General features: G+C 39.0%; 2 protein-coding genes across 5 annotated transcripts in view; both read left to right on the top strand.

Moving 5' to 3' along the window:
• Positions 1 to 712: 712 nt before the first annotated feature.
• On the top strand, positions 713 to 9123 carry LOC135897560 (SAC3 domain-containing protein 1). Its single transcript, XM_065426216.2, has 8 exons — positions 713 to 1132; positions 1223 to 1285; positions 3915 to 4043; positions 4482 to 4646; positions 5087 to 5290; positions 6621 to 6761; positions 8115 to 8301; positions 8900 to 9123. The coding sequence occupies exons 1-8, from the start codon at positions 990 to 992 to the stop codon at positions 9002 to 9004; spliced, it is 1137 nt and encodes a 378-aa protein (XP_065282288.1). The 5' UTR covers positions 713 to 989; the 3' UTR covers positions 9005 to 9123.
• Positions 9124 to 9287: 164 nt separating this feature from the next.
• LOC135897559 (polyamine-transporting ATPase 13A3-like) overlaps positions 9288 to 24717 on the top strand; it is a 44288-nt gene continuing 28858 nt past the window's right edge. Inside the window, exons 1-12 of one of the 4 annotated variants that reach the window (XM_070537241.1) lie at positions 9288 to 9302; positions 9460 to 9641; positions 10373 to 10506; positions 11612 to 11779; positions 13515 to 13654; positions 16429 to 16573; positions 17168 to 17302; positions 17698 to 17764; positions 18343 to 18471; positions 20353 to 20502; positions 23321 to 23431; positions 23514 to 23560. In XM_070537241.1, the coding sequence (XP_070393342.1) occupies positions 10456 to 10506; positions 11612 to 11779; positions 13515 to 13654; positions 16429 to 16573; positions 17168 to 17302; positions 17698 to 17764; positions 18343 to 18471; positions 20353 to 20502; positions 23321 to 23431; positions 23514 to 23560 (1143 nt within the window). In that variant the 5' untranslated portion in view covers positions 9288 to 9302; positions 9460 to 9641; positions 10373 to 10455. Of the gene's footprint in view, positions 9303 to 9338; positions 9642 to 9698; positions 10507 to 11611; positions 11780 to 13514; positions 13655 to 16428; positions 16574 to 17167; positions 17303 to 17697; positions 17765 to 18342; positions 18472 to 20352; positions 20503 to 23320; positions 23432 to 23513; positions 23561 to 24717 lie in introns of those variants that run through there. The other 3 variants (XR_010563081.2, XM_065426214.2, XM_070537242.1) reach the window with 3 other exon arrangements.

Genomic DNA, 24717 nt, shown 5'->3' with positions numbered 1-24717 from the left:
ATGGCAAGTTTAACTGGTTGTTTCAGAGCACTCTGGCAGTGACATGGAAGTCTTCTGAGACGGCTTCAAATGACAACTAGGTGTAGCAGTTATGGCTTTATTGGCGAGCATGGCAACCAATATTGTAGAAGTATTGTTGAACGATTTTAACCCAAATGCAAATTGGGGAACTTGAACGAAAACAAAGTGGTACAATGAACAAAATATTCCACTAAAGCAAGTAGGAATTCACTGTAGATTTCCCCAAGATGAAGAAAGCGCCCCTGCTTAATTTGCTTGCATAGTCGTGGCCTTTATAATGTAAATATGTACTGCGTAACATAAGCGTTCAAACCTACCATAGCTAATAGAACTGACGTTGCACTGCCAGCGCTAATATGTTAGTGCAGCGAGGTGTAGTCGCAGCATGTAATGCCACTTAGGTCAAGCATGGTTTGGTCAGTAACTTTTGTATGCTTTGAATAATTGGGAACCACTATAATATAATATAATGTGGCCATGCAATAAAGAAAGCGCAAGATAATTTTTTTCTAACCAAGACGGAGACAGGCACGCGCATGCACAGCGAAAGTAAATTTTTTTTCAAGCGCTTTGTAGAAATATAAGTTATAACAAATAGCTAACAAGAACATTAATATTTTACTGACGCACTTCTGCCTGTTCTTCTACTTCTATGTCATTGCACGTTATTTGCATCCGTCGTATCTGTTGTTAGCCAACAATAGCCGGTTATTTTCAACAGTTTCGAATGGTTTCGATTTCATTCTCTTGATAGCCAACGCATGCTAACGTCTCAAAGCGGACGGAGTTTTTCGCTTCCACCTTTGTTTGTGGTTACGTCTGCATTGAGCCGACTCTATCTTCCCGCTCAACTCATGAAGTGATGATATGGTGGAGGAGAAAGCCGTAGCTCGTCGTAGTCCTTCCGGGCCCTGCTTTCACTTGTTTTGTAGCAGTGCGTGTGTTTGTTTAGGTATAGCAGAGCCAGCATGCGAGCTCGCAGGGGCAGAGGCCGTGCGGGTGACAGATACGAACAACATCAAACTGGACGTGGTGATGCGATCGATGCCCCACGACAGACAACTGTCATAGGAACGTGTCAGGATATGTGCCCGCCGCGAGAACGCCAGTGGTGAGTGCTCGCAGTTGCATTTCGTGTGTTCTGCATCCCGAGTTGTTACTAGTCTTTGAACATAAGTTCACGTGCAATTTTGCGTTTCAGGCGTGAAAAAGAGCGCCTCCTCCACCCTTTCGAGATCGCCGAAGGCACCGAAAGTGATGTCCGGTACGATGCATGATCATCTCGCTATGATGCCAATTTCTGCCCGTCTTGGATCTCTGTAAATTAACTGATGGCGGAATCTCCCGTGCTTTTCTGCACGCTGTACTTTTGGGTTCTTACGTGTGGCAGGTGTTGATCTTTTCAACGCGTGACATACAGTGCAACTGCCAAGTGTTTGTTGCAGTGGCAGCATATATGATATGCTAAAACAAGGAATTAAAAATACAGAATAACGAATGAAACAGGGTGTCATGATGGCACCAAGTGTTCTGTCGCGGCACAAGTGATTAAACGTGTGCAACATATGTAACTAAATATGCTGTTGTGACGCATATATGTCACTTCACTCAAAGCAGTTTCACGACATTTGTTTCTTGCATATAGCAGGACTTTATATAGGGGTCCAAACGGCAAGTGCGAAGCACACATAACAGAAACCAATGGAGGCATTGACCGAAGCAGATACACCATCAGTGTAAGCACATCAGCAGCTGGGATGACTAGGTGAATTAACAAGCAGACAGCCCTCGAAAAACAATTAATCAGTACAACGGGTCCTGAAACAACCAAAAATTACCGAAATATTTTTCCAGGTAATTATTTTTAGACCAGGCAGGTTTCATATGTTTTGTGCATTATTGTTACTGAATTTATGAAAGTATGGCACAAGCGAACATTCAAGCAGGCCTTCTACATGCCCTCATACATAGCTCCATTTTTCATATGATTTTTGGGGAAACTGAACCAATGAGGAGCCGGTTTTTGCCTCTTATCTTGCGTGCTTGATGTCTGCCTATTCACATACCTTTGAAAAATTCAAGATAAAGCATTGAGAACACTTAAAGAAAATATTGTAAAGTCTACCACATGAGCACAATCTGTAACTGCTGGCTGTCTACAATATCCTTCAATGAAAGCTAAACCACTTACTGATCTAAACTGTCTGGCTAATCTTGTCCTTTATGTATGAAAACTAGGGATGTTCGAATATCAAAATTTATAAATGAAATATAAATATTTCAGAAAAATGACCCCTGAATATTGACTCAAACATAAATTATTTTCTTATTTATAAACAAAGTGAAATAGAGAGTGTATATGTAGAGTTTGTATGCTAAAGAAATAGAGTTTATAGATAAATTTTCGGACACCTACCTTTTGTAATATCATTTGGAAACGACCATCCGGACAACTAGTAAGTTTGAATTTTGAGAGAAGCAACTGCTTTTTTGTTAACTGGGGAACCACGACAATGGCAGTAATGGGACAAGGTAACAGCGCGTCACCAAATGGTCCTACGGTGTTTTGTTCGTTGAAGAGGAGAAGTGGGATATTGCAGCACTGCACATTGTTTTTGGGGATGCAAGCCTGATGGGACTGGCCATATAAATCAAAACAGCAAATTCATATATAGGCTGCCGAACAGTAAACAATTCCTATTGGCTGACCGGAAATTACACAGCAAAGTTATCTGTCACATGTGATCGCTCAGGAACTGGTGCCTCTGCACAGCAACCACAGCTCTTCTGCAGCAGAATCATTCTGAACAGTTTGCACTTCCATCTCTCCCTCGACACTGCAATAAGTCTTGTCCCTTGTACGAAAGAGACGAATATTCTGCCATTTATAATAGTGAATTCTCAAATCGAATAGCAAAGACTATTCGATTTGTATTCAAGACTTCAACTATTTACATGCCCCTTAAAAAATACCTTATTGTTCTTCACATTTGCATTTTATGTTACTATAGATAGCATTACCAAGAAAGCATTCGGCCATCACAAAGCTCTGTTTTACCTCCCCTATTAGTGCATTTTATTCTACAACTTCTTTCCAAGTTCTATGGTTTACCAATCTACCAAAGCTAGCATTCTCACAAACTCAGTTTTTTTGTGTAATTGCACCCATGTAATATGGCGGCTTGCACTGATGTCGTGGCTGCTCTCTTGAAACAGGCAAAATTTAGTGTGCTTACCTTCAGCTCATCTCTAGTAGCTATGTGGCAGATGTAAATAGTTCCCAAACATGGTGTCTTTTGTGCCACTTGAGAGCCATCAGTTCTATTACAAATCTGTGTGTATGAAACCAATTTTAGTCATTAACAGCTTTGTTTGCTCCTTCTGAGGCTATCAATTCATTGTTATGTAACCTTTAAAGCTATGTTACATAGCATTAGCAGAAAAATAACGCTGTTATGTGTGCATACATGCGTGTGCAAGTCTGCTTAATTAGTAATCTCCAAAGTTCTTACAGATTGTTATGCTTGACAGGTATTACAGAGGGCAGTAGAACAAACTTGCGCGCAATATTTTTCCAGGCTAGATGATAATACTGACTGCACATATTTTGAATAGCTTACATGTAAAATATTAGTGATGTTCACATGTGGTGGTGTGTAAATCAACAAAATTGGCTAGGCAACAGATTTGTCTGGAAGGCAATTTAGGGTGGTACAATCTTTATGATAACTGGTTCTTGTTCTTGCACTTCTGTTACCGCACTGCAAGGCCTTCTTATTTTGCAGTCATCAAATATTTTACATACCAGTACAGCCGACTTTGTGGGATTAATATTTTCACTTTCACCAAGTGGCCTTAGGTGCCATGAACTTAATATGCAACATCATTTGCAGGCCCAAGGCTGACAAAAACAAAGCCATCAAGCAGTTCTCCAGATCAGCTGCTGGACAGAGGGAGGCCACTCCTGATGAATTGAGGCCACCACAAGTTTTGCTCATGACAACAGCATACTTAATGCGCACGTGAGCTTTGCATTTCATACCCATTACCATACCATGCATACATTAACAATCTCTGGTGTGTATATAGACACTTGCAGTGGCCACACCTTTTCTTTGAAATCTTGTGCAAGAACTCATAGTGCAGTTATTACATGGATAAAGGCAAAAATAAAAGGTGTTTAAGTGAAGAGTTTCTGCAAAGTGTAAACCAATCACCTTCAGAAAATTAAACCACCATATAGACGTTTATGTGGTGACTCATATAAACTTTGTAACATAGGCAAGCACAAAATGCACTGATGTACAAAGGTATATGTGTGCGTGTGTGTGTTCACATGTGCCTGCATGCATACAGAAAAATGCATGAAATGAAGACTTTTTGAGAACCACAGAATTTCACTGAAAATTGTAGCAGCAAAAGTGCATTTAGTGTTTAAATGCAGTTATTTCACGTTGCAGGATCGCCCCGTCGTGCATTGGTGACAGTTGGGCTGACACATACCACTTTGTGTGGGACAGATTGTGGGCTGTACGCCAGGACATGACCATCCAGGATCTGAATGGTGGCGACTGCATCAAAATACTTGAACAGGCTGTGCGTTTTTACATCTATTCGGCCTTCAGGTACCTTGAAAAATAATGATTGCCATGTTGCCCATAATAGAGCAGTACCAACATTATCAGAGTGTGGGTGTAGGCCAGTTGGTGATTCATGATTTTGGCAAGTTACTGCCAGCAAAGCACGAGATTTGAAAAAATAAACCGCTTCATATTGTCCCTTTCTTCAAGTCTCATGTTTTGCTTGCAGTAACTTCCCAAAATCATGAATCACTGACATTATGTTGCTTATTGAACAGTAGTTAAGCTCTTGCGCTTTGATATGTTGAACACACTTGGTGACTGGCTATTCCGTGGCTTATTATGTGACCTGCCTCTTTATGGGGCATGGTCATCAGTCTTATTGGTCATATCAAGCATTGATTCACATGGACCTCTTTACGTTCACCCATTGGTCATAAAAACTGGACTTAGCAAAGACTACGTGCCATTTTCATTTTGTACAGGTGCTTTGAAGAAGATGTGAATGCCTTTGATCCTCACATCAACAGCCAGCACCTACAGGAGTGTTTAAAACGTCTGTTAATTCAATACCAACAGTCTGTAGACCAGTGCAGCAACAGACCAGAAATGGAAGCCATCTACATTCTTCACAACCTGGGATCATTCGAAGCTCTAACTCATGCGCTAACCCTTCCAAAGGAAATAAGGTGAGATGAGGGAGAGAGAGAAATGCAGCATTTATTAGTCCCTTAAGAACTAAGGCCTCCATCTGGGCCTCATATGTAGGTCCATGCCTCCTGGCTCAGCACATGCTTAATACGTTGCACCAGATGTGGCCACTACATTTTTTTTTTAATTTTCATGTGGGAGTGGTTCATTCCTCTTATTTGCCGGCAAGCTCGTTTGGCTGTAGTTTAGAAAGCATTGTGTTTCTGAAGGTGGAGTGAAGCTTTATATTGCCTTTTTCTAGACGGGCACATTACAGGACTTTCAGTGTAATGAACTTGACATAACAGTGATAAGCAAAAAAATGAGTGGTGCTAATGTAATCAAAGCAGAATTGCACATGCTTCATTCTTTAAAGTTTATCTGCCCTGTGCTTTTAAACATTACAGAGGGCATGGGTGTGTTGCAAGCATTATCACACTATTCTAAAATTAATATAATTAATTGGAGTTAAGAAGTACATATAATGTAACACCATGCTGGCATGTATTTTTCAAAATGAGAACAAACAAATGTGCAAACTATGTTTGATAAAACAAGATTAATTTCTTGTGCCCTTCGACGCTGTAAAGTTGCAAGTTGCTATTCAATATCAGTGTATCAGCTCACCAATGGCATTGCATACAATGAACACACTTACTCACATGCTCACTCATGGGATATCTTGCACAAGGCAAATATTGATTCTGACTTGCTGTGAGAAGCTTCAGCACATGTGTATGTAGGTCAGATCATTGGAGGGCAGGAAGTTTTCAATGAAGCTCAGAGTGGAAACAGTATGTGATTACACATACTAAATTTGATTGCATCAGAATGTGATAAAATAAACTGGTCACCTTTGTACAGTAGCCTTGAAAGTATTTTATTAGCTTCCACTAATACAAAGCAACACACTTATGAACATGCAAACATCAAGACTGTTCTATTCTAGCTTATATTTACCAGTTCATCAATTTAATTTATGCTTGTACTTTGTTATTTTGCTCAGTTACTGCTTCCTTATTCAGCAGTTAAAAATTGGGATTCTTGTTGGATAATTCCCACTGATGAAAAATCTGTTTCTATGCCCCCCTTTCCAGAAACAAAGGACATAGTTTCTTTCTTTTTTTAATCTTCCACTGAAGCCTTCAGCCAGTGATTCAAATTTCGCTGCTTGGGTTTCTAGCACTGCTCTTGTCTACTAGCTTCAGCAGGTTGTATTTGTGCCACAAATGTCATCGGGTGAATGTTTGTTGGATGTGTGCACATTTAATTCGATGTCTGCACATCAGGTACTTGAGAGTTGTCATGTTTTGCTTTTCTCCTTGGCAGAAATCATACTTTGGTCAAGATTTCTCTGGACACAAGCCTAGCACACAGGAAAGGAAATTTTATCAGAGTCCTGAAAAACTACAAGACCCTTCCCTCTCTTCTTGCATGTGCTTTGCACTCGCATTTGGAGCTCATTCGAAGGCAAGCGTTCACTGATGCATGCTGTTCATTTGACTTGAATGGCCTTTCACTGGCAGGAGCTATTTGCAACGATGTCAGCAACGGCAAAAAATTCAGTTGTCAACCATTGTACGATTCGGTGCGCTAATTTTAAGACTGTCTCTGGAAGTGGCCCACAGTATTACCACAGGGCCCGTTGTTTCTGGGGGAGAAACTGGGAATAATTCACAGGAGGTGCTAAAATGTGTTGTGAATGTCACGCAAGGGTGATGAAAAAGAAAAGCACGTTGTGACGCACCCAGAGCATGGCTTGTGTGGACGATTAGCACTGACTCATGGGCCAAAGGCCATTGCTACCAAGGCAAAGCAGCTACATCAGATGTCTCGAAACATTAAATGTATTCCAAGCACAGAGTGGAGTATATGCATGAAAAGGATGTAAAGGTGTGAGTGCTTTCAACAGCAAGAGCAGGCTTCGTCCTCGGGGAAGGACAAGGCCTCTGGAAACGAGAGACAGCACGTCATCTCCTGGCGTCTATTCCGAAGTTCCTAGCCCACAACCAGCACTCACTCCTCCCAAACTTTTTCCTTTTTTTTCTTCTTTCTTGTGAGAAACACTGTATGTTCCTACAAAGAGGCTTTAGAGCTTTAGGAGTATGTTTGCAGCACCTTGGTGTTATCCACAAGCACAGGGTTATCTAATGAGGTGGGGATGAGGCAGAATTTACTGTAAAGTATGGAAAACACAGAATATACATACAGAGGGGGACAACATATGGTGCTCACTTACTACCATGTTGTAGGTCAGTGCTGGCCTTCTCTATACTTCCTTCACTGGCCTGCTTTTGCTTCATAGCAGACAGCTGAAAAGTGAGCTGATGTTAAGAAGTGCCACTCTGTAGAATACTTGACCAGAACTAAAGTAACCAGGGGCTCGTGTTAACTATTATTCACTTTTATATTCACTGGCGTGTGTTGCACTATTCAAAATTACTCTTCTTTCCTGGAAAACTTGATGGGTGTGTTCTGTCCCGGCACAAAGCAGCAAGATGAATTTGTGTCCTTCCTCATTGGGCTGGCTATCGACTGGAATACATTGAACATGTTCTAAATTAATTTGCTTTGCAACAAAAAATAAATTGTTTAATTCTGCACAGTTAAATTTTTTTTTGAGAGCAGATATTTAGCAAACTTAAGGGGTACTCAAATTTTCATTTCTATGTTCACTTTCTTCCTCTGTTTTTAAAACAAAAGGGAACTAGCTGCCTGTATGCTCAAACTGACCTCTATGACTATTGTTGTCATTATAGCATGCTGGAAGATTAAGGTATCTGTGGTTATTGTAGTCTAAGTACGTTGTATTTATTACCACAGAACAGCACTGCAGGTTATGACAGTGGCATTCAGTTCCAAGAACTGCAAGTTCCCTCTGTCTGTGTTGGGCCACTGGCTTTCTTGCTCTGATCACCCTGCAAGGGAACTGTGCCGTCTCTACCAGCTACCAGTCCAAGATTCAGAAGTCAATTTTCTCAAAGGTCATGGAGATTTTACATTAAAACAAGTGAGAACTTTTGTACTTCTTAGCTCCAAGAGTTGGGAACAGTCCGTCCTAGCGCTGTAGAGTGCCAATCCTTACTGTGATATTCACATTCCAAGAGTATGCCAGCCACTTACAATTTGCTTTAGCTTACCTTTTAGTAATTTATCACTACGTCTCCTTGCTCTCACGATGGCACAGTTAAACATTAAGGCAGACAAATTATAATGAAGTAGTGGATATAATCAATTAATTTTGGCTCCCTCTTCAACTTTGTTATACAGAGGTTTTACTGTAATGTATAAGCATGTTAAACCAGTTTTGCTGTGTTTACAAATGTTTTTTCATTCAAGGAGTATATTGTGTTCAATCACAGTGCTGCCTCTAGAGATTCACCAGGTGCAACTGAATGTTATAGGGTTGTTGCTAAACTACACTTTGGAGGAGGTGAAAATATGTTATTAGCTTTGTAGCGAATGCATTAATTAAGGTGAACATGTGAACTCACCAGTCTTGTTTACTTCCTCTTCCTTGTCGTGTATTGCGCTGCTGCACTCGTAAAGAGCATATTCTCAGCTCATGTTAGACATTACTAATCAATAATATTTTTATTGATTTTCAGCTTAAAAAGCACCATGATTCAGCCCTCATGAAGGTCTTGTCAGCGACTGACATTGGCACTTTACTCTGTCCTGATGACAAAAGACAGCCAAGTCAACTGAGGTGACGACAGATGACCACAGTTATGTGTGACAGAGACATGCTTCACTGTGTTGAAAGCCAGAGCAGGAACTTCACCTAATTTATTTACGCATCACAATAAACATGCTCATTTTCATAAACCGAGCTGTTGCTTTGTCTACTTTTTGGAATAATTCTTGTAGCTAATTTCTTGTGACAGTGTAACAGCTACAATAATATACTGGCTTTATTCATTGGAACAATTGCACTTCATTTATTCTTGCACACAGAAATATTTTTTTTCTTTTTCTCTTTCTCCACTTGTTGCAGACAAACCAGAATGGGTAAGCTATACTCAAATATTGTTTAGCATGGCTAGTTTAGCAATGGTTACACCATATGACGAATCTGGGTGCAAGTAGTTTTCTTTCACCTGCAGTTGACTTTTCTTGTAGGGCTCAGGTTCTATGATTGTCCGCGTTCTTATCTCTTGCTCTCTAGGAAAGAATGTGCGAAGAGGCAACCTAAATGTACAAGCTTGGGAGATAAGAATGCTTGCCAAGATTACAACCAGATAAGTGCTTGGGCGGTGCCGCTTGCAATGTGTGGCAGTAAGGCAGTACAGCATGCATGCTCTTGGACAGCAGCAAACTGGAACAATGTACACATCATAGACTAACCAAGTAAGCTGCTAATACTGCTAACAACTGAGGTTGTACAGTTAACGAATGTTTTACCAAAAAGCCATGGAGTGACAGAAGCAGCTATTTCATGAACAGTTTGTTTTTTGCTTTCCTTGTTAAATGCATTTGTAGTCAAAAATTACTTGTCAGTAGCATGAGTAAGGCACAGAGAGCTTGGGAGTTCCTTGAAGAGCTCATCATTATTCGTAGCCTCTGCTGTGATCTAAACATCAGCAAATATCTAAATGAGGAAAAAACCTCTCATTCACAATACTGTCACTGAAGCACGTAGTGCAGCGCTGGTCAGTATAGTAATTTTGAACTATGTCTCATAGCACTTTTTTGCAAGCATTCTTGATGAGTTAGTCATTATGCTAGCGCCAATGCAAATAAATGTATGATTGAACAGCAGAAGGTTAGAACTATTGGAGGAAAGACTGCTGTTAAAGGGGGGAGGATACTAAAATTTTTTTAAGTGTTTGTTGGCCATTTAAATGTTGCCTGATATCTAGGCAAGTTGCCTCTTAGTTTTTTGTTTTCTGCAGATTTATATGTTATTGGGTAGCCATTGTGAAAATGTGGACAAGAATCAAAGGAGAGTAGGAAAAAGTAGGGAAGGAAAAGTTGTTGAGCGAGGCACAAAGGACACGTTTCTGGCTCTATAGTGGCTTCACTTCATTCTATGAGGCCACTTATGCTTGCTTTCTTGAACCCTATTCACTGCCCGCAAGCGTCGACCGTTGCCATTCGGAGAGGCTGTTTGCCTGGAAAAGGGAGCTAAGTGTAGTGCTCCGGTACTCACCAAAACACTACCATGGGCAAAGTCAGTGCTTACAAGATTAACATGGGCTACGATGATGAAATGGTGAGCTTGCTTTTTATGTTTTTATATTATTTCTTTCACTAGATGTGTCATGTCTCATTCATTCTAATCAAAGGCTTCATGCAGAATTTTATTTATGGCTAATAGTCCCACTTAATGAAGTGCCTGGGAATGTTACACATTCCCAAGTGGTTTGTTCATTTTGCTGATGGGTGCATTTAGTCTTTGTCATGTGTATAAGCTTTGTGGTGATCAGAATATTTTGTGCATTATGCTGGCATATGTATAACTAGAAGTTTTTACATTTTGTTTTAGTCTGAGCATGTTTGATAAAGCTGGTAGTACATTGTAAGCTATAATTGGCTGAACTTCTTGTTAACACTTTTTGTTTATATACTTTCTTTATGCGATAGCAATATGTTCAGGTGTTTTCAGACACTGAAGACTTCTTTTTTAATAGAGCTTTGAAAATTGATCCTTCATCAAAATTTTTTGGCCATCACAACCATAGACACCTAAGTTGAACAGTGTAATCTGTCCGTTGTTAACAAAGCAGATAGGTTGCTGCAGGTGTTATTGTGAAAAAAGAGTTGCAAAACAGATTGAGTCTGCTTCAGAAAAGTTTAATAAACGATACACTAATATACAAATACGCATATTCCATTAATAAAGGAGTTATTGCTACTTTCCTGTGCACCTCACTCTGCCTCTTTGAATTTTTACTGTACTCTATTCTGTGACTTTGCAATCATCATTGCAGCAGCGAGCAAATCATACTAGGGACAAGCACTTCATTTTCATTTTTACCTGATGTCCAGTTAATCTCACTGTTTTGTAATCACCTGTTTTCCCTCCCACATACTGTATGGGTAGTAAAATTCCACACTTGTGAAATAGTTGGCATTTAGAGTTCTATTTCTACTTAGGTTGAGATCTTTTGTGAATGCGAGTGCATGTGTACCAGGATCTACTAAACATGATTATTTGTGTCAATATACAGCTTACATATGCCACTTACTAGCTCGAAGTTTTTTGAGTCTGAAGATATTAATCAGAATGCAAAATCGAATTCGCCTTGTTTTTCATTATATTAACCAACATGTTAGCTAAAATATAATGTCAGTGGTTTCTTCTTTCTTTGCTCCAGACATTAGAAGGCTATAAATGGTCTCTGAGAAAGGCTCTTGCTGGCTGGACTGCGATCATTCTTGCCGCCGGTATTCCCCTAATGCTCATCTCCTGGAAACGAAGTATTTTGCTCAAGCTCACACATGTATTGTGTCATCCTGATGAGGCACAGAAGGTGCTGCTGAAAGTAAGACTGGCATTCACTTGGGTAGTGTGTTCTTGGATGACCTGCTAATGCACTACAACAGTGACATGCTGCATTAAAAGCTTCCAGTATCTTTCTATATATATGCACACAAAAGGAACAAATGAATGCAAGAATGTTTATTATTGTTCCGGTGTTTTGGCCAGAACCCTGCTGAAACGTTGCAAGAATAATAAACTTTTTCACACTGTTAGCTTCTCAAAGGATAAAACACACAGAAAAGGATATTTATTCACACGCCGTTCAGCACACGGCCTCTTGCTACCGCTGCCCTCACCGTGCACCTCCTCGTCTTCAGTTTATTCTTCTAGTGCTCTTCACGATCTTGTAGATGTGGCACAAGCAATCAGCTAACTTCTAACAGCACATTCATCTACACCTTTTGAGTGCCTTAAAACAACTGAATCTGAAGGTACATTCACTCGGTATGTGTGTATATGCATATATAGATATGAGAAGTTCCAGAGTTAAATAAACTCACTGTAAAGTGAACAATAATTGATTGACTGTAGTACAATGGCAACAGCTAGGTTAGGTAATGTGCATCATTTGAAGTAACACAAAGCACCAGTGTAAAACACAACCATAATAATAAATATCTTTGCATGTCAAAAAGCTCAAGCAATGGAGAACTCTATGGATGCAGTAGGTAACACAATGTTGTAACAAATAGAACTGCAGAAAGAATTGCAAAAGCCATACTAACAATAAAAAAACTAACTTGTACTGAAACACGACTGCTGAAAAGTGCATTGAAAAGGTTGCTTAACATCTGTCTTGGATGTTACTGCAGTTTAAGAATTTCTTTATTGAAATGATAGATAATCAAATTCATAAAGGGAGCCTTAAATATATTCCAATTCATGGTTAGTTCTTATGAGAGGAATTATTAATACAGACAAATCAATCCATTCATGATGTTGGGATGGATGCTTGTCAACATATCTTGATAACCGTAGGTGCGTGTTGCTTGTTTTTGATTGTAGCATCACCAGCACTTACAAGCAGTTCAAGCACACAAATAAGATCATTGAGGCCTGCCTCAATGATCCTGATCATGAGGCCTGCCTCAATGAGGATAAGGCAAGGGCAATACAAAACAGCTTCTGTTTTAATTTTTGATAATCAAATTATTTTGATACAGCCAAACAGAATTTAGGATCAATTAGGCTGAAGCATTAACTATTAAGGTGTTCCTTATATGATTGTGTGATTTCAGAGCGGTTTTATTGATGGATAATCATGCAGAGTATGTACATTCTTTACCTTCTCATTATGTAATTGTGCTAACACTTCTAGCACCAATATACAATTAGTTATATTAGGATAAATGTGGAAGAGCAAAAGTAATTCATCTCATTAAAAGTATGGCATAGTAGAAGCCTAGGATGATTTGTAGTTATTGTGTTTTATTCACATATGCAGAGGGATGGAACAGTAGTGCTTTTAACACACTTTTTTCTGCCCGTATGATTTTAGTTCAGCTTTCTGTCGACATTAAAGTTGTCTTTAAATTGTACTAGGGATGCTAAAAGGTTTCACGATCTCTTTTGTTGCATGATATGATGATTTCTTACAAATATTTGTTAAATTGCACTGTTGTGTGGTGAGAAGCTTTGGATAGTTTTTCTCTCTTGCTGTATCCTACAAGATAATTATCTTATAATTTTTTATTAGTAGTAAATTTCTCATGACTTATGTACAACCAATCTTGCAGGACAAGTACTCTCAAGAGTTCATTGAAACAGTTTTCCAAAGCAACAGACCACTGAAGGATGGTTGCAATTACTGCTTCTTTCACAACAAGCGTATCAAGTACATCTGGAAAACAGACCTTCAGCGCTTCGTGAAGCTTGAGTATGATGGGCCTTGTAGATCGCTTATACCTGATATCTCTGTGCATTTTAGATGCTGTGTTCATTCTTGTGTTATCCTTTGAGCACACAGGGATGAACACATCTTGTTCACGTGTCCAGAGTGCAGAGTGAACCAGAGTGCAGGATATATTTCTAATAGTTCTACCGAAAGAAAATAACTTCATTCCCGTATCATCACCAGAGAAAATAATCTTGTGTTTCCCATCACAGTTTCTAAGTATTGAGAAAAGTGTGGGTTTTTACATGAGCTCTGAGGGTATATTATCTCCATAACATCTCTATTATCTTGTGATTTTTGACCCCACTTTTTGGTTCAGAATTGTGGCCGTGGTTACTTAAACTAGCATAATTAGCCTTCTAAACAAACAAGGCAGGAAAATTCACGTGGAGTATTATAAATCATTATAATGTGGCAGGCATAGCTTAGATGTGAGAATCTGCAAAAATTAAGCCTATACACATTGCTGTTAAAAACTAAAATATAAAAAGCGATGTGCAAGAAAGTAAGCTTTTTTTTTACCATTTAGTGAAAGCCTCCATTTGTACTATGTTGGCTGCTAAAAACTTTTATTCTGGCACAGAGCATTAATTGGCATGATATTGAGGTGTGATCGTACTGAGCATTTGATTTTGAATTTGCTGGAGCGGCGTAATATGGGAGGTATACGTTAAACTCTATGATGCCATGCACTAAGTGATACGACTGTGAACGAAACTGAAGCATACAGTTATTAGCTTGCATATATGAAATTATTTGCATTCTTTCAGGAGTACCTTTACACCAAAGGCACACTTTCTCTGTACTGAATTTACGTTGATGTTAAATTTTAACAATGTATAGTTGTACACCTAAGAATGTATGTTGATTACTTGGGGAGATGATATTATTACTAATACATAATACATAAATATCAATGATAGGACTTACTGGTAAGCTGGGAAATCATGTTCTCTTCGTTGATGTTTTTTTTTAGTGGGGGATGAATAATTAATCTGTTTTTATAACATCAATCAGCAATGTTACGAATATCGCAGTTAAGTTGTATCAGTCCGTGTGTGAATTTTCTCATGTTAGCAAAAAACAGTGACGTCAGTTACATACAGTTGCAGTTGTTAGGCAGTCAAGTAAATCATTAATGTACAGTAAGAAAAGCAGGGCGGATGCCTAATATTGAACCTTGTGGGACATAAGTGTTAACTAAATTTCCTTGTTTCAGATAGGGTACCAGATATAATAATTGTTTTTGCATGGTCAGTTATGCATCTTCTAAATCATTTTAATTCAGACCAGTTATTTCATAGGACACAAGCTAAGTAGAATATTATGGCTGATTAAACCTAATTACTTTAGTAAAATCAATAAGAACAGATCTGACAAGTCTATGACAGTAAATTTCTCATTTAAAATTGGCAGTCAATACAACTAGAGCTAGATTAGTCGAATAATCAGTGCGAAAGCCAAACTGTCTTGGCAATAATAAGTTAACTTATAGAGTTAGCTATGATACCTAGCATTATATATATATATATATTTTTCTTTCATAACAAAAAAGAGAAGAATAGAGATAGGCCTAAATTGTTTATTAGAGTTCTGTCACGTTTTTTAACACAGGAACTATCGTGCTTCATTTTTGTTCGCATGAATAAAAATCTTGTCATCAAAATCAGGTTAATGACATGTGTGAGGGGTTCAACTATGATATCTACCCCTTCTTTGGTATGACTGCCACGAATGTTGTCAAGCATAGTTGATGCAAATGCAAAAAAAGTAGTTGTTACTTCGGCATGTGTAGTAGGAAGCTGAAAACAAGATTGTGGCACAGAATTAAGAACAACAAAAGTGGGTGGTTCTGGCATGTGTGGAGCACACAATAAAAAATCACTAAATGCATGCATAACATTACTTTCACCCATGAATAAATCTCCATTATAGCGTATTTCATTGATTCTGCTAGCTGATGTGATTCAGTTCAGGAAGGAGTTTATAGTATGCCACTGTCTACCAATATCATTGCCTGCTAGAAAGAACTGGCAATTGCAGTATTTCAAATTTGCCTCCTGTATAAGATGTGACAGATCATTAGAATACCTTGTAGAGCATTTTTTTCAGTGCCAAGTTGAATGGCTTGCATTTAGGCTTCCTGTAAATGCTATATTTTTTGCATACAGTTTAAAGCAGGCCTGTAGTCATGCAAAGTTATATAGTGAAGATTAGCTTCCGTGACACAACCTAGTGGTTGTTGATGATGCTATGCAGCTAGTAATTATGAATGTTGAGCTTGATGAATTTGCTTTTGTCAAAGCCTGGCCTGTAAGATGGAGTACTTTAAACGATACTGTTATATCAAAAGTGCTTAACGATGTGTTTTACTTAGTATGTGATCCTTGATTTTATTTGCCGGCGTTAAATAAAAGGGTGTCTTGGGCTTTGTGTGATGTTACCTTATCTTGGAGATCGACTTAAGGGTACATCTCTTGTTCAGCATTGGAAAAGATTAAAACTATGGTTATTTAGGCGAGCTTTATGTATTCAGACAAATACAGTTTAGGTTTCTCTTTGTTAACTCCTTTGTCTTCACATCAACAGTGCTTGTTAATCTGGCTGGAAGGTGTAAGCTGGCTGGTGTATCTCATTTATGGCACAGTTGTCTACATATGTGAGCCATAGACCAATGTAATGTGGTATGGTGTCTCACAGTCTCTGTGATGTTTTGTGTACTTCAATTAATTAATTTTATTCTTCCTTTCTTCCAGTGGGCTTGAAGTCGACAGTTGTCAAGATTTGCTCGCAATGTCATCCGGTCTGTCAGGCGCAGATGTTGACTACCAGCAAGTCCTGTTTGGCGAAAACTCTCTGTGCATAGAAATTACACCTGTTTACAAGCTCGTAATAAATGAGGTGTGCATGAAAATATGATACTGGTGCTACCACTTGCGATATTACTTGTGAAAAAAAAAAGATTAACATAATCTGCAAGTAACGAAGAGAATGTAGTAACGTGTAGTTGTACATTGTGGGACTGTTGTATGACTGTAGAGAGATTGTATAACATTAAAAAGAATGATAGAAGCAAAAGCTAACTTCTTGTGGCAATATCTCCTTGCTTGAAAATCACCTGCATGCTAGTGCTTATATGGATCACATGCAAATCTTATATGGAACCATACAGCTTACTTGTGACCATACTTTTCACTGTACCTGGTTGTTCATGGTTAGCTGTTTGGTAAATGTACTAAAATTGTTAGGAAAAAAATTGATTGATTGATTGATTGATTGATTGATTGATTGATTGATTGATTGATTGATTGATTGATTGATTTCAAAGAATGGACAGCTTCCACTGGTGACGATGATTGATGCTGATTTAATAATTTGTAACCAAACTGTACACTGCACTAATCTGTCAATGATTTCTTACTCAAGGTCACTGTAATAAATGTTATGTCTTAGCTTCTACAAATTTCTTTAAGCATGGCTTTTCTCTTCCTCTAGGTCTTCAGCCCATTTTACATCTATCAAGTGTTCATTGTTATTGTGTGGATGGTTCAGCTGTATTACCAGTTTGCTGTTTGTGTCATCTTGCTGTCAATTATATCAGTCAGCGTATCAGTCTGGCAAACCAGAAAGGTAGGCTTCTTTCCTGTCATTACTGTCATGCCTCATGGTTTGTCCATTCCTTGATAACGACCAAAACATGTGTAATTTGGTATTTTAGTGTCTTTATTACTTTAACTTTCATGTAGTAAAGTTTCCTTTATTTATCACTTGGAAATTTTGTAGATCTCATGCTCTTCTGTATTTGATGACTACGTGAATTGCCTGTGCTATAATAGTGAAAAGTGCATTTTCAATTGCCTGGCAACAAGTACCGCGGTTCATGGCTTGTGGTTTGAGTTTGAAATCATGATCAGGAAATTTCAAATGGCTTGAGGCACCCAAACCAATATAATGAATTGTACTTTAAAAATCGACTGATGAATGCTGAAACCTTCCACCCACATACTGCAAATGTGATCTTTCAGCAAACAAGGGCGCTGAGAGAAGCCATTCACACAGAATCAAAGGTGACTGTGTTGCGAGATGAGACTGGTAAGCATGAATGTTGCCTCATATGCAGGTTATTACAGTAAACAGGTGCAGGGGTATTATTCACGACAGCTCAATATGCACAAGGCATGATTGAATGAAACCTACTAGCACCATGTTAACAATAAATTTCAAACAGCTCTTCTGTAGCACCATGTGATGACAGGGATGTCGCAATCACATTCTAGCTATTCTATAATGGAGCGCATAATTACAAGGAGTATATCATACTCTGTTTTTCACATAGTGCAGTTGCTAAATTGAGACAAAAAGTGACTTATATACTTGAAATAGCAAGAAATAAGTAACGCAAGTTTGTTTTTTATACATGAACCTTGAATGCAAAGCTTCTAAAGTGTTCAGAGCAGACAGGTGTTCAGAATTAATGAATGCTTAATTGCATCACCCATAACTTTAGTACATACTGTCTGCTCTATGCGGAGATCAACAATATATAATACGGCTGTTGTCATGCTGTCAATATTTATTTTTACTAGTTGCGCTTTTGTTGGCATTCTCCACGGCAACATCAGTGCTGAAAAATATGTTGTGCAGTCCACGTGTGCATGATGTGTGTGCAGAAGTGACCCTCTCCTCCAAGGAACTTGTACCTGGCGATGTGATCATACTCCCAGAGAAACATCACACCATGGAGTGTGATGCTGTCCTTATCAACGGTGACTGTATTGTCAACGAGAGCATGCTGACAGGTAGACACAAATATTTGTCCGTTCAAATTTAAATTCAAATTTATTGAACATCATAGGAATAGTACAATTATGGACATACAGAAGGAGGTCCCAAGGCTATATCACCATTGGCAGGGCCTCCATTGAAGTAAATTAATGAAAAATAGAAAGTAAAAAACAAAGCAAATGAAAGAGAGGTTAAATTTTTAAAAATGCATGTATAACTACATCAAGATACAACAATTTTGCATAAGGCAACACAAGGTAATGTTCACAGGGTGGACAGGATTAGTTATGTTTAAAGAAAAGAAAATGTTTTAAGTTTCTATTATATACTTGGGAGGCGGAGGGGGGGAAAGAGGGGGGAGTGTATGAAAGTTATAGATTTCATATGCGTGTTCAAACTATCCCAAAATGACATTGAGGAAAGAAAGTGAAGTGGATCTGCCATAGTTAGTATGTGTACTAGACAAGAGCAAGTTACGATGGGTGCCGAAGCGAGTAGAATTGGAAGCAGAGAGCTCATGTTGTGAGAATATGTCTAGTGCAAGAACATGTTGAATAACTTAAGGAACATAATGCCTGTATTAAAAATAAAAGCTAAATGAAGGCCAGATATTAAGGTCAACAAGAATGGGGCAAGAAGGTGACAGCCGTAGCATGAAGTTACTAATTATGCTACCGACTTTTTCTCTAATGTTTAATCTATGGCGAGAGCTGAAAAGAGTATGTATGACTTCTTGATGTGAAGCAGTAGTTTATATGGCTCTGTATAAAGGCATAATACAATGTTGCGAGTACAAACATGTGCATTTAAGTTTGTCATGGAATGCCAGAGCATGTCTGATTGTAGGTGCACTTGCACATTGTGAAGAATAGTATCGAGGTAAACTTGCAATCAGCCATGACTAAATCTTCTGTGCATATAATGAGTGAAAGTATCTTGGAACAGATTAGCAGACTTAACAACGTGGGCTAACCAGAGAGTGGGTTTAGAAGCACCTTGATGCAATAAAGGGGCCTGTGTGTTCATACCACTTGGTGATGCATTGCCGAGACTGCGGGTGTTTGATATGTCAAGAATTTGAGTGCACATTGATTTTGCTCCGACATGGGGACCAGATGATGAGGGAAATTAGCGAGGCAATCAATATTTAAAAAAAACAAAGAGCGAAAAACGGGATGAGGTGTGCAGTCAGCTCTCTCTAGCACTTCATCAGAAAGAACTTTCTTAGGGTTTGGAGTGAGGATGGTAGCCAGACATTCATATGCTGTAACTTCTTGACATTTTGCAACTTGGCCTTAGTACTGTGCATTACACGAGACTTTTAGCAAACTTCTGAATTAGCACCCCAAGGAGGTGGCAGCCTGAACTCTTTGCTGAAATATATTTCACTAAAACGAAAATTTGAGCAATTTGGTCTTGCATAAGTATAGGTAAATCACAGTGCATTATAGATAAGGAACAACTACAGAAATGAGACACACGGGGCATTGACTTTGACTGATTTATTGGCATAAAATGCACACACTTATAAGTACATGTTGCTCGGGATAGAGGAAATGGAAATGGAGAAAATGGAGGAGATGCTGACACATTGCTCCGTTACTTGTTGTAAAATATCAGCTTCAATTAACTCTCTAGTAAGCTATTCCTTCGCTTTACCTCTGATGGAGTACTTTTCATACCATGAAATGCAACAACAATGTGTACAATGAAAGGATAAGTTTCCGTGCCTATACTACCTGCCTTTTGATGGTTATAGTGTCAAGAGGTAGTAGTACAGGCAAGGAGCTATCTTCTTTGTGCTATCTTGTTCAAGAAGGTATTGCAAAGTGCATACGTTTGTATCATATTTTTGACTGCAAAAAAGGTTATATTCCACTGTTTGTTTGGTGTAGGTGAAAGCTGCCCTATCACAAAGGTTCCTGTGTCTGCAGGAGAAGGGTACACATTCACAGCCAACAAAAGGAATACACTCTTCTGTGGAACAAATATACTTCACTCGAGAAGTACTAATAGCCAAGTGAAAGCCATTGTCTACAGGACAGGTATGGAACTCTGTTAGAAATGCCACAGTTCTTAAACAAATAAAGAGAGCTGTGAACAAATAATCTTTATTTCTAAGCCACGAATACACAGCTAGTTCAGAGCAAGCTTAAAGAAGGAAGCAAACCCTTTTGGGCTGATGAAGCTACCTGTATGTTGTTAGCAGCCTCCTAAAGAAGCCTCCAGCATGTGTTTTGTTCTTGCTAATTGATTAGCAGTGATTAATTAACGTTTAATGTGATAGTACCTATATGTATGCTCGAGGCGCATTCACGTTGTCCATGCTGCTGTCATGCTGTCCAGCTATTCATGGCGTATGTGTGGCTCACTCACGAAGGTTTACAGGGCCTTCAGAGATGCTAAGTGTGTTTGGCTGCAAAAACAACTAAGTGAGTGGATTCACCATCAATGCTCCCTCCATTGGCTTAGTAACGGAGCCGGGACAGTGTTCTAGCTTCCACAGTCGGCATGAGCATTGTGCACATGCACACTAACGTTCCTGCTGAGCTGTGTGTATTCACTGGTCTGAGCCGTACAGACAAACGTCAAGCTAATGTTATCCAAAATTTTACTGGGCACGGTCTCATCTTCTGGACCATCGAGGTGTGATGCATGGCCTCCACTGGGCAGGACTCCTCATCCCGCTAGAGTGGTGAGACATGTGGTAGCTAGCTGCGAGGGTGCTTTTCCTTCTGCCCAGCAGCAGCTACTTTGCATGCTGCATCATGCCAACATATGTCGCACCTGTATATTGTTTGAACAATATCTGAGGAGTTGAAGTGCAATGCTAAACGTTGCTATCGCTTGTCACTGCTTCACCCTTCAGGAGATACTGACATAATTCTTATTTAATAACTTTATACATGCAGTGTCAATGAGATTTGTAGAGCATATTTATGCAATGTTTTATAATGTGCTACCTTTTCTGTAACTCTTTTCACTGCATACAATAAATAGACGGTTACTTAAATATTCTTATGTGATCTGAATGCAAAAGTAGTCAAATCCACCTTCATTCACTTTACTTCACCTTAATTCACTTAACCCCATCTTCAGTCACCTTACTCTAACTCCACAACTGTACCTTTGACCACCTTGCTCTAATTTATACCAACCCTTCAGTCCATCTTAATTTGCATTAATCCATTTTAATCTACTTTATTTCACTGTAAATCACGTTAATTCACATTAATTACTCATAATGACTACTAATTAGCATTGTTGTACCATGTACTTCTGCTGAGGTCATACAAGACGCTGATGATTTTCCTCCTCCACAATGGCTGCGCCGTCACATGACCAACGGCGCTTGCACTAGGCCAAATGTTTACTTATGCCAGATGGCTGCGACGTGATGTGTGCAATGACGCACTCACTAAGCACACCTTTAGTCAACCAGAATTGTGAAGCCACTGTGGCATTGGGAAAGCCACGGCAGCCATCCTAGAAGCCCCGGTTTGATTCCCACTCAGAGCAAAATTTGCCAAATTTTCTTTTCAAAGGCATTAATATACTTGGTTTACGGAACCTCCCTGTGAAATGTGACGTCAGTCCGAACATTTTTTTACGTGCTTTTACTTTTTGCACCGTCGGCCATTTGCACCATTGCTTGATCACACCGGATTTTCTGCCTCATGGGACATGTAATGCTCTCACATTAAAAGAAAGCCACTGTGATGAGCTGTGGTGGCCTCTTGAATATTTTCAGGCGCTCTTTTTGAAGTACAGGAACGTAAGCTATGCGAACAGTAATATCCGACAGGCAACTGAAAGTGATGTCTTCATGTGGGCTCTACAAACCTCATATTGTCATTATGGTGATAAAATTAATAATGAAAAAGTTGGTTGTCCCTTGAAGCACCTACTATACTATCTGTTTTAACTAAGAGATGACTAAATTCGTTTAATATAGTGCAACGGGAACGATATGAATTTTCTTTGGCTACACATTATTAAAAGCAGCAGACATCAATGATAGTGTGACTACTGCAAGTTATTTCATACTTGCTAATTAAATGTTAACTGATTACTTTAGGGCAAATTTTGCAGTTCTGGATTTGAATCAGGTTAATGCTCAAGGCATGTCCACTTAGTACAAATTCTGAGACCAGCACCAGTTTTTACATATATGTACAAATGCAAAAAGGCACCAAAATGCATTGGCATACATCTTATCCTTTTTCCCAGATAGCTTATCTTGTGCGCTGTGTATAAAAACTGCATGAAAAACAATTGTACTTTGTGGCAGATTTTGGGTGCAGTATGTCGAAACTTGTGTTAGTCTCACCATTTCTATTAAGTGGACATTGTTTAAGCACTGAATAAATATGTGCCCTGAGGTGAATAATAAAAGCTTTAAATGCTGCTTGTTAGATAATTAATTAGCTACAATTTCATATATGTTTTAGCACGTTTCTAGAAAAAAAAAAGAGACATTATCATCTTTGCTGCATTGTCCTTTGAGAAATTGGCCCTTCCTTAAAGCAAGTGTTGTCATTGTTCAGCTTGCGTAGTTGACAGATTGGTCAGTTTTGTGAACAAAAACTGCGGTAACCCTTGAACATGACAAGCAAGCTATTTCCTTCAGTGCGCATGTGCGCACTCTTTCTGTCACACCTTCCCTCTTCCCTTATCTTTTCTTTATATTTCCGAGCGTGAATAAACCCGGCATTCTTCGGCTGGAACGACTGTCTCGTTCACTACGGTAGGGGCGTTGCCTCCACCCGTCAACCATCGCAGCAAAAACATTATTGCAAAATAGCGAGTTAGTAATTTTCTGTACTTTTCCGACACTGGTGCCCAAATGGATACGCATTTCAGGGTTCAACACTATGAAAGGCGAGCTTATGAGGACAATTTTGTTCCCAAAACCAGTGCACTTCAAGCTGCATGCAGATGTTATGAAGTCAATGGTGATATTTCTTATCCTTGGTGAGTAAACCTTACATATATATTGACTTAACTTTTCAGTCTTCATGCACTCATCTTCTTGCACACTTAAAAACTTTTTTAGGCATACCAGCAATGATCTACACTGGCATCATATTCAGCAAACTTGGTGTGAGTACTCCTTTTGGAATTCGTGTGTTCTTGTAACCAAACCAAGAAAAGAGCATATTTTGGCACAGAAATTCTTGTTTATGCGATTAGTAGACTTCCATTAAGCCAAACTCAAAGGACCACAAAAGATGTTTGGCTTATGTTAAGTTCAGCTTGATAGGATATAATCCTACAACACATGCATGCATTCTCTAAATGGTGGTTTATAAAAAGAAGTGACTGAGATTGTTTCACAAAGAGACAAATAATACCAAAACCGCATACATTTGGCTCTGCGTAATGTTACAGCCTCCCGAGCAATGGACCAAAGGATCAAACTGCACATATTCCATAGGGGGTCGAGCAACCTGTCTCTGCTGGAAATATCCATGCCTAAACTCTGACCATCTACGTGGCTTTGAAGACAGCCCTATCAATGGGCACTATTATTTCTGCACACTCATTCAGTCAAAATGACCAGGATGTCTGCTTCAGGCACTGAAGTATGCCATGACGTTAGAATTATTGAAAGTAGCTATTATCAGCTCTTGTTATTTCCTAACTTGGAAAGGTACTTTTTGGGATGCCAAACATGTGGACTGTCGCTGGCTTTGAAAACTTCAATGAATGCATTTGTGACAGTACTTTTAATATTTTTGAAAGCTTGATTGACTTGGGATTGACTTGTTTCAATGTTTGAAAGTTGTTGAAATGGAGATGAGCTGTCGTTTCTAATGTCCAGACCTTTCTAACAACAGGAGCAACACAGGCACAGTAGTACACAACCAGGACTCGTCTGAGCTAAGCCTTTTGCTGGCTTCAGATTTCTTGAGACACTTGTTCCAACTTGGGAGCTACTATTAGGAACAGATAATGAGTAGCGGTATATGGTACTTTGCAGCACACTGTTTTATAAAGGTGCTCTTGTGGACCATGCCTGTTAATATGACGTGAAACCCCTGGACAGCACTTTTTGTATCCTAGCTAGGTTTCACTGAAAAGACAAGAGAAATTCGTCATACAATCAGAGAAATGGCAGGCATGTACAATGCACTTTAGCCAGCTAGCCAGAATCGCAGTTTTGCTATTTGGCTTCTAAAAAAATACTGAAAGCAATTGTATTGAAGGCATGCTTATAATAAGTCTGCACGAAAGACATGTGTTACTGTTCGAATGTC

The sequence above is a fragment of the Dermacentor albipictus genome, chromosome 4 (genome assembly GCF_038994185.2).
Source record: "Dermacentor albipictus isolate Rhodes 1998 colony chromosome 4, USDA_Dalb.pri_finalv2, whole genome shotgun sequence".
NCBI classification, from domain to species: Eukaryota; Metazoa; Arthropoda; class Arachnida; order Ixodida; family Ixodidae; genus Dermacentor; species Dermacentor albipictus.
Note: the sequence above shows the minus strand (reverse complement) of the source record. Positions and strands in the feature narration are given on the sequence as shown.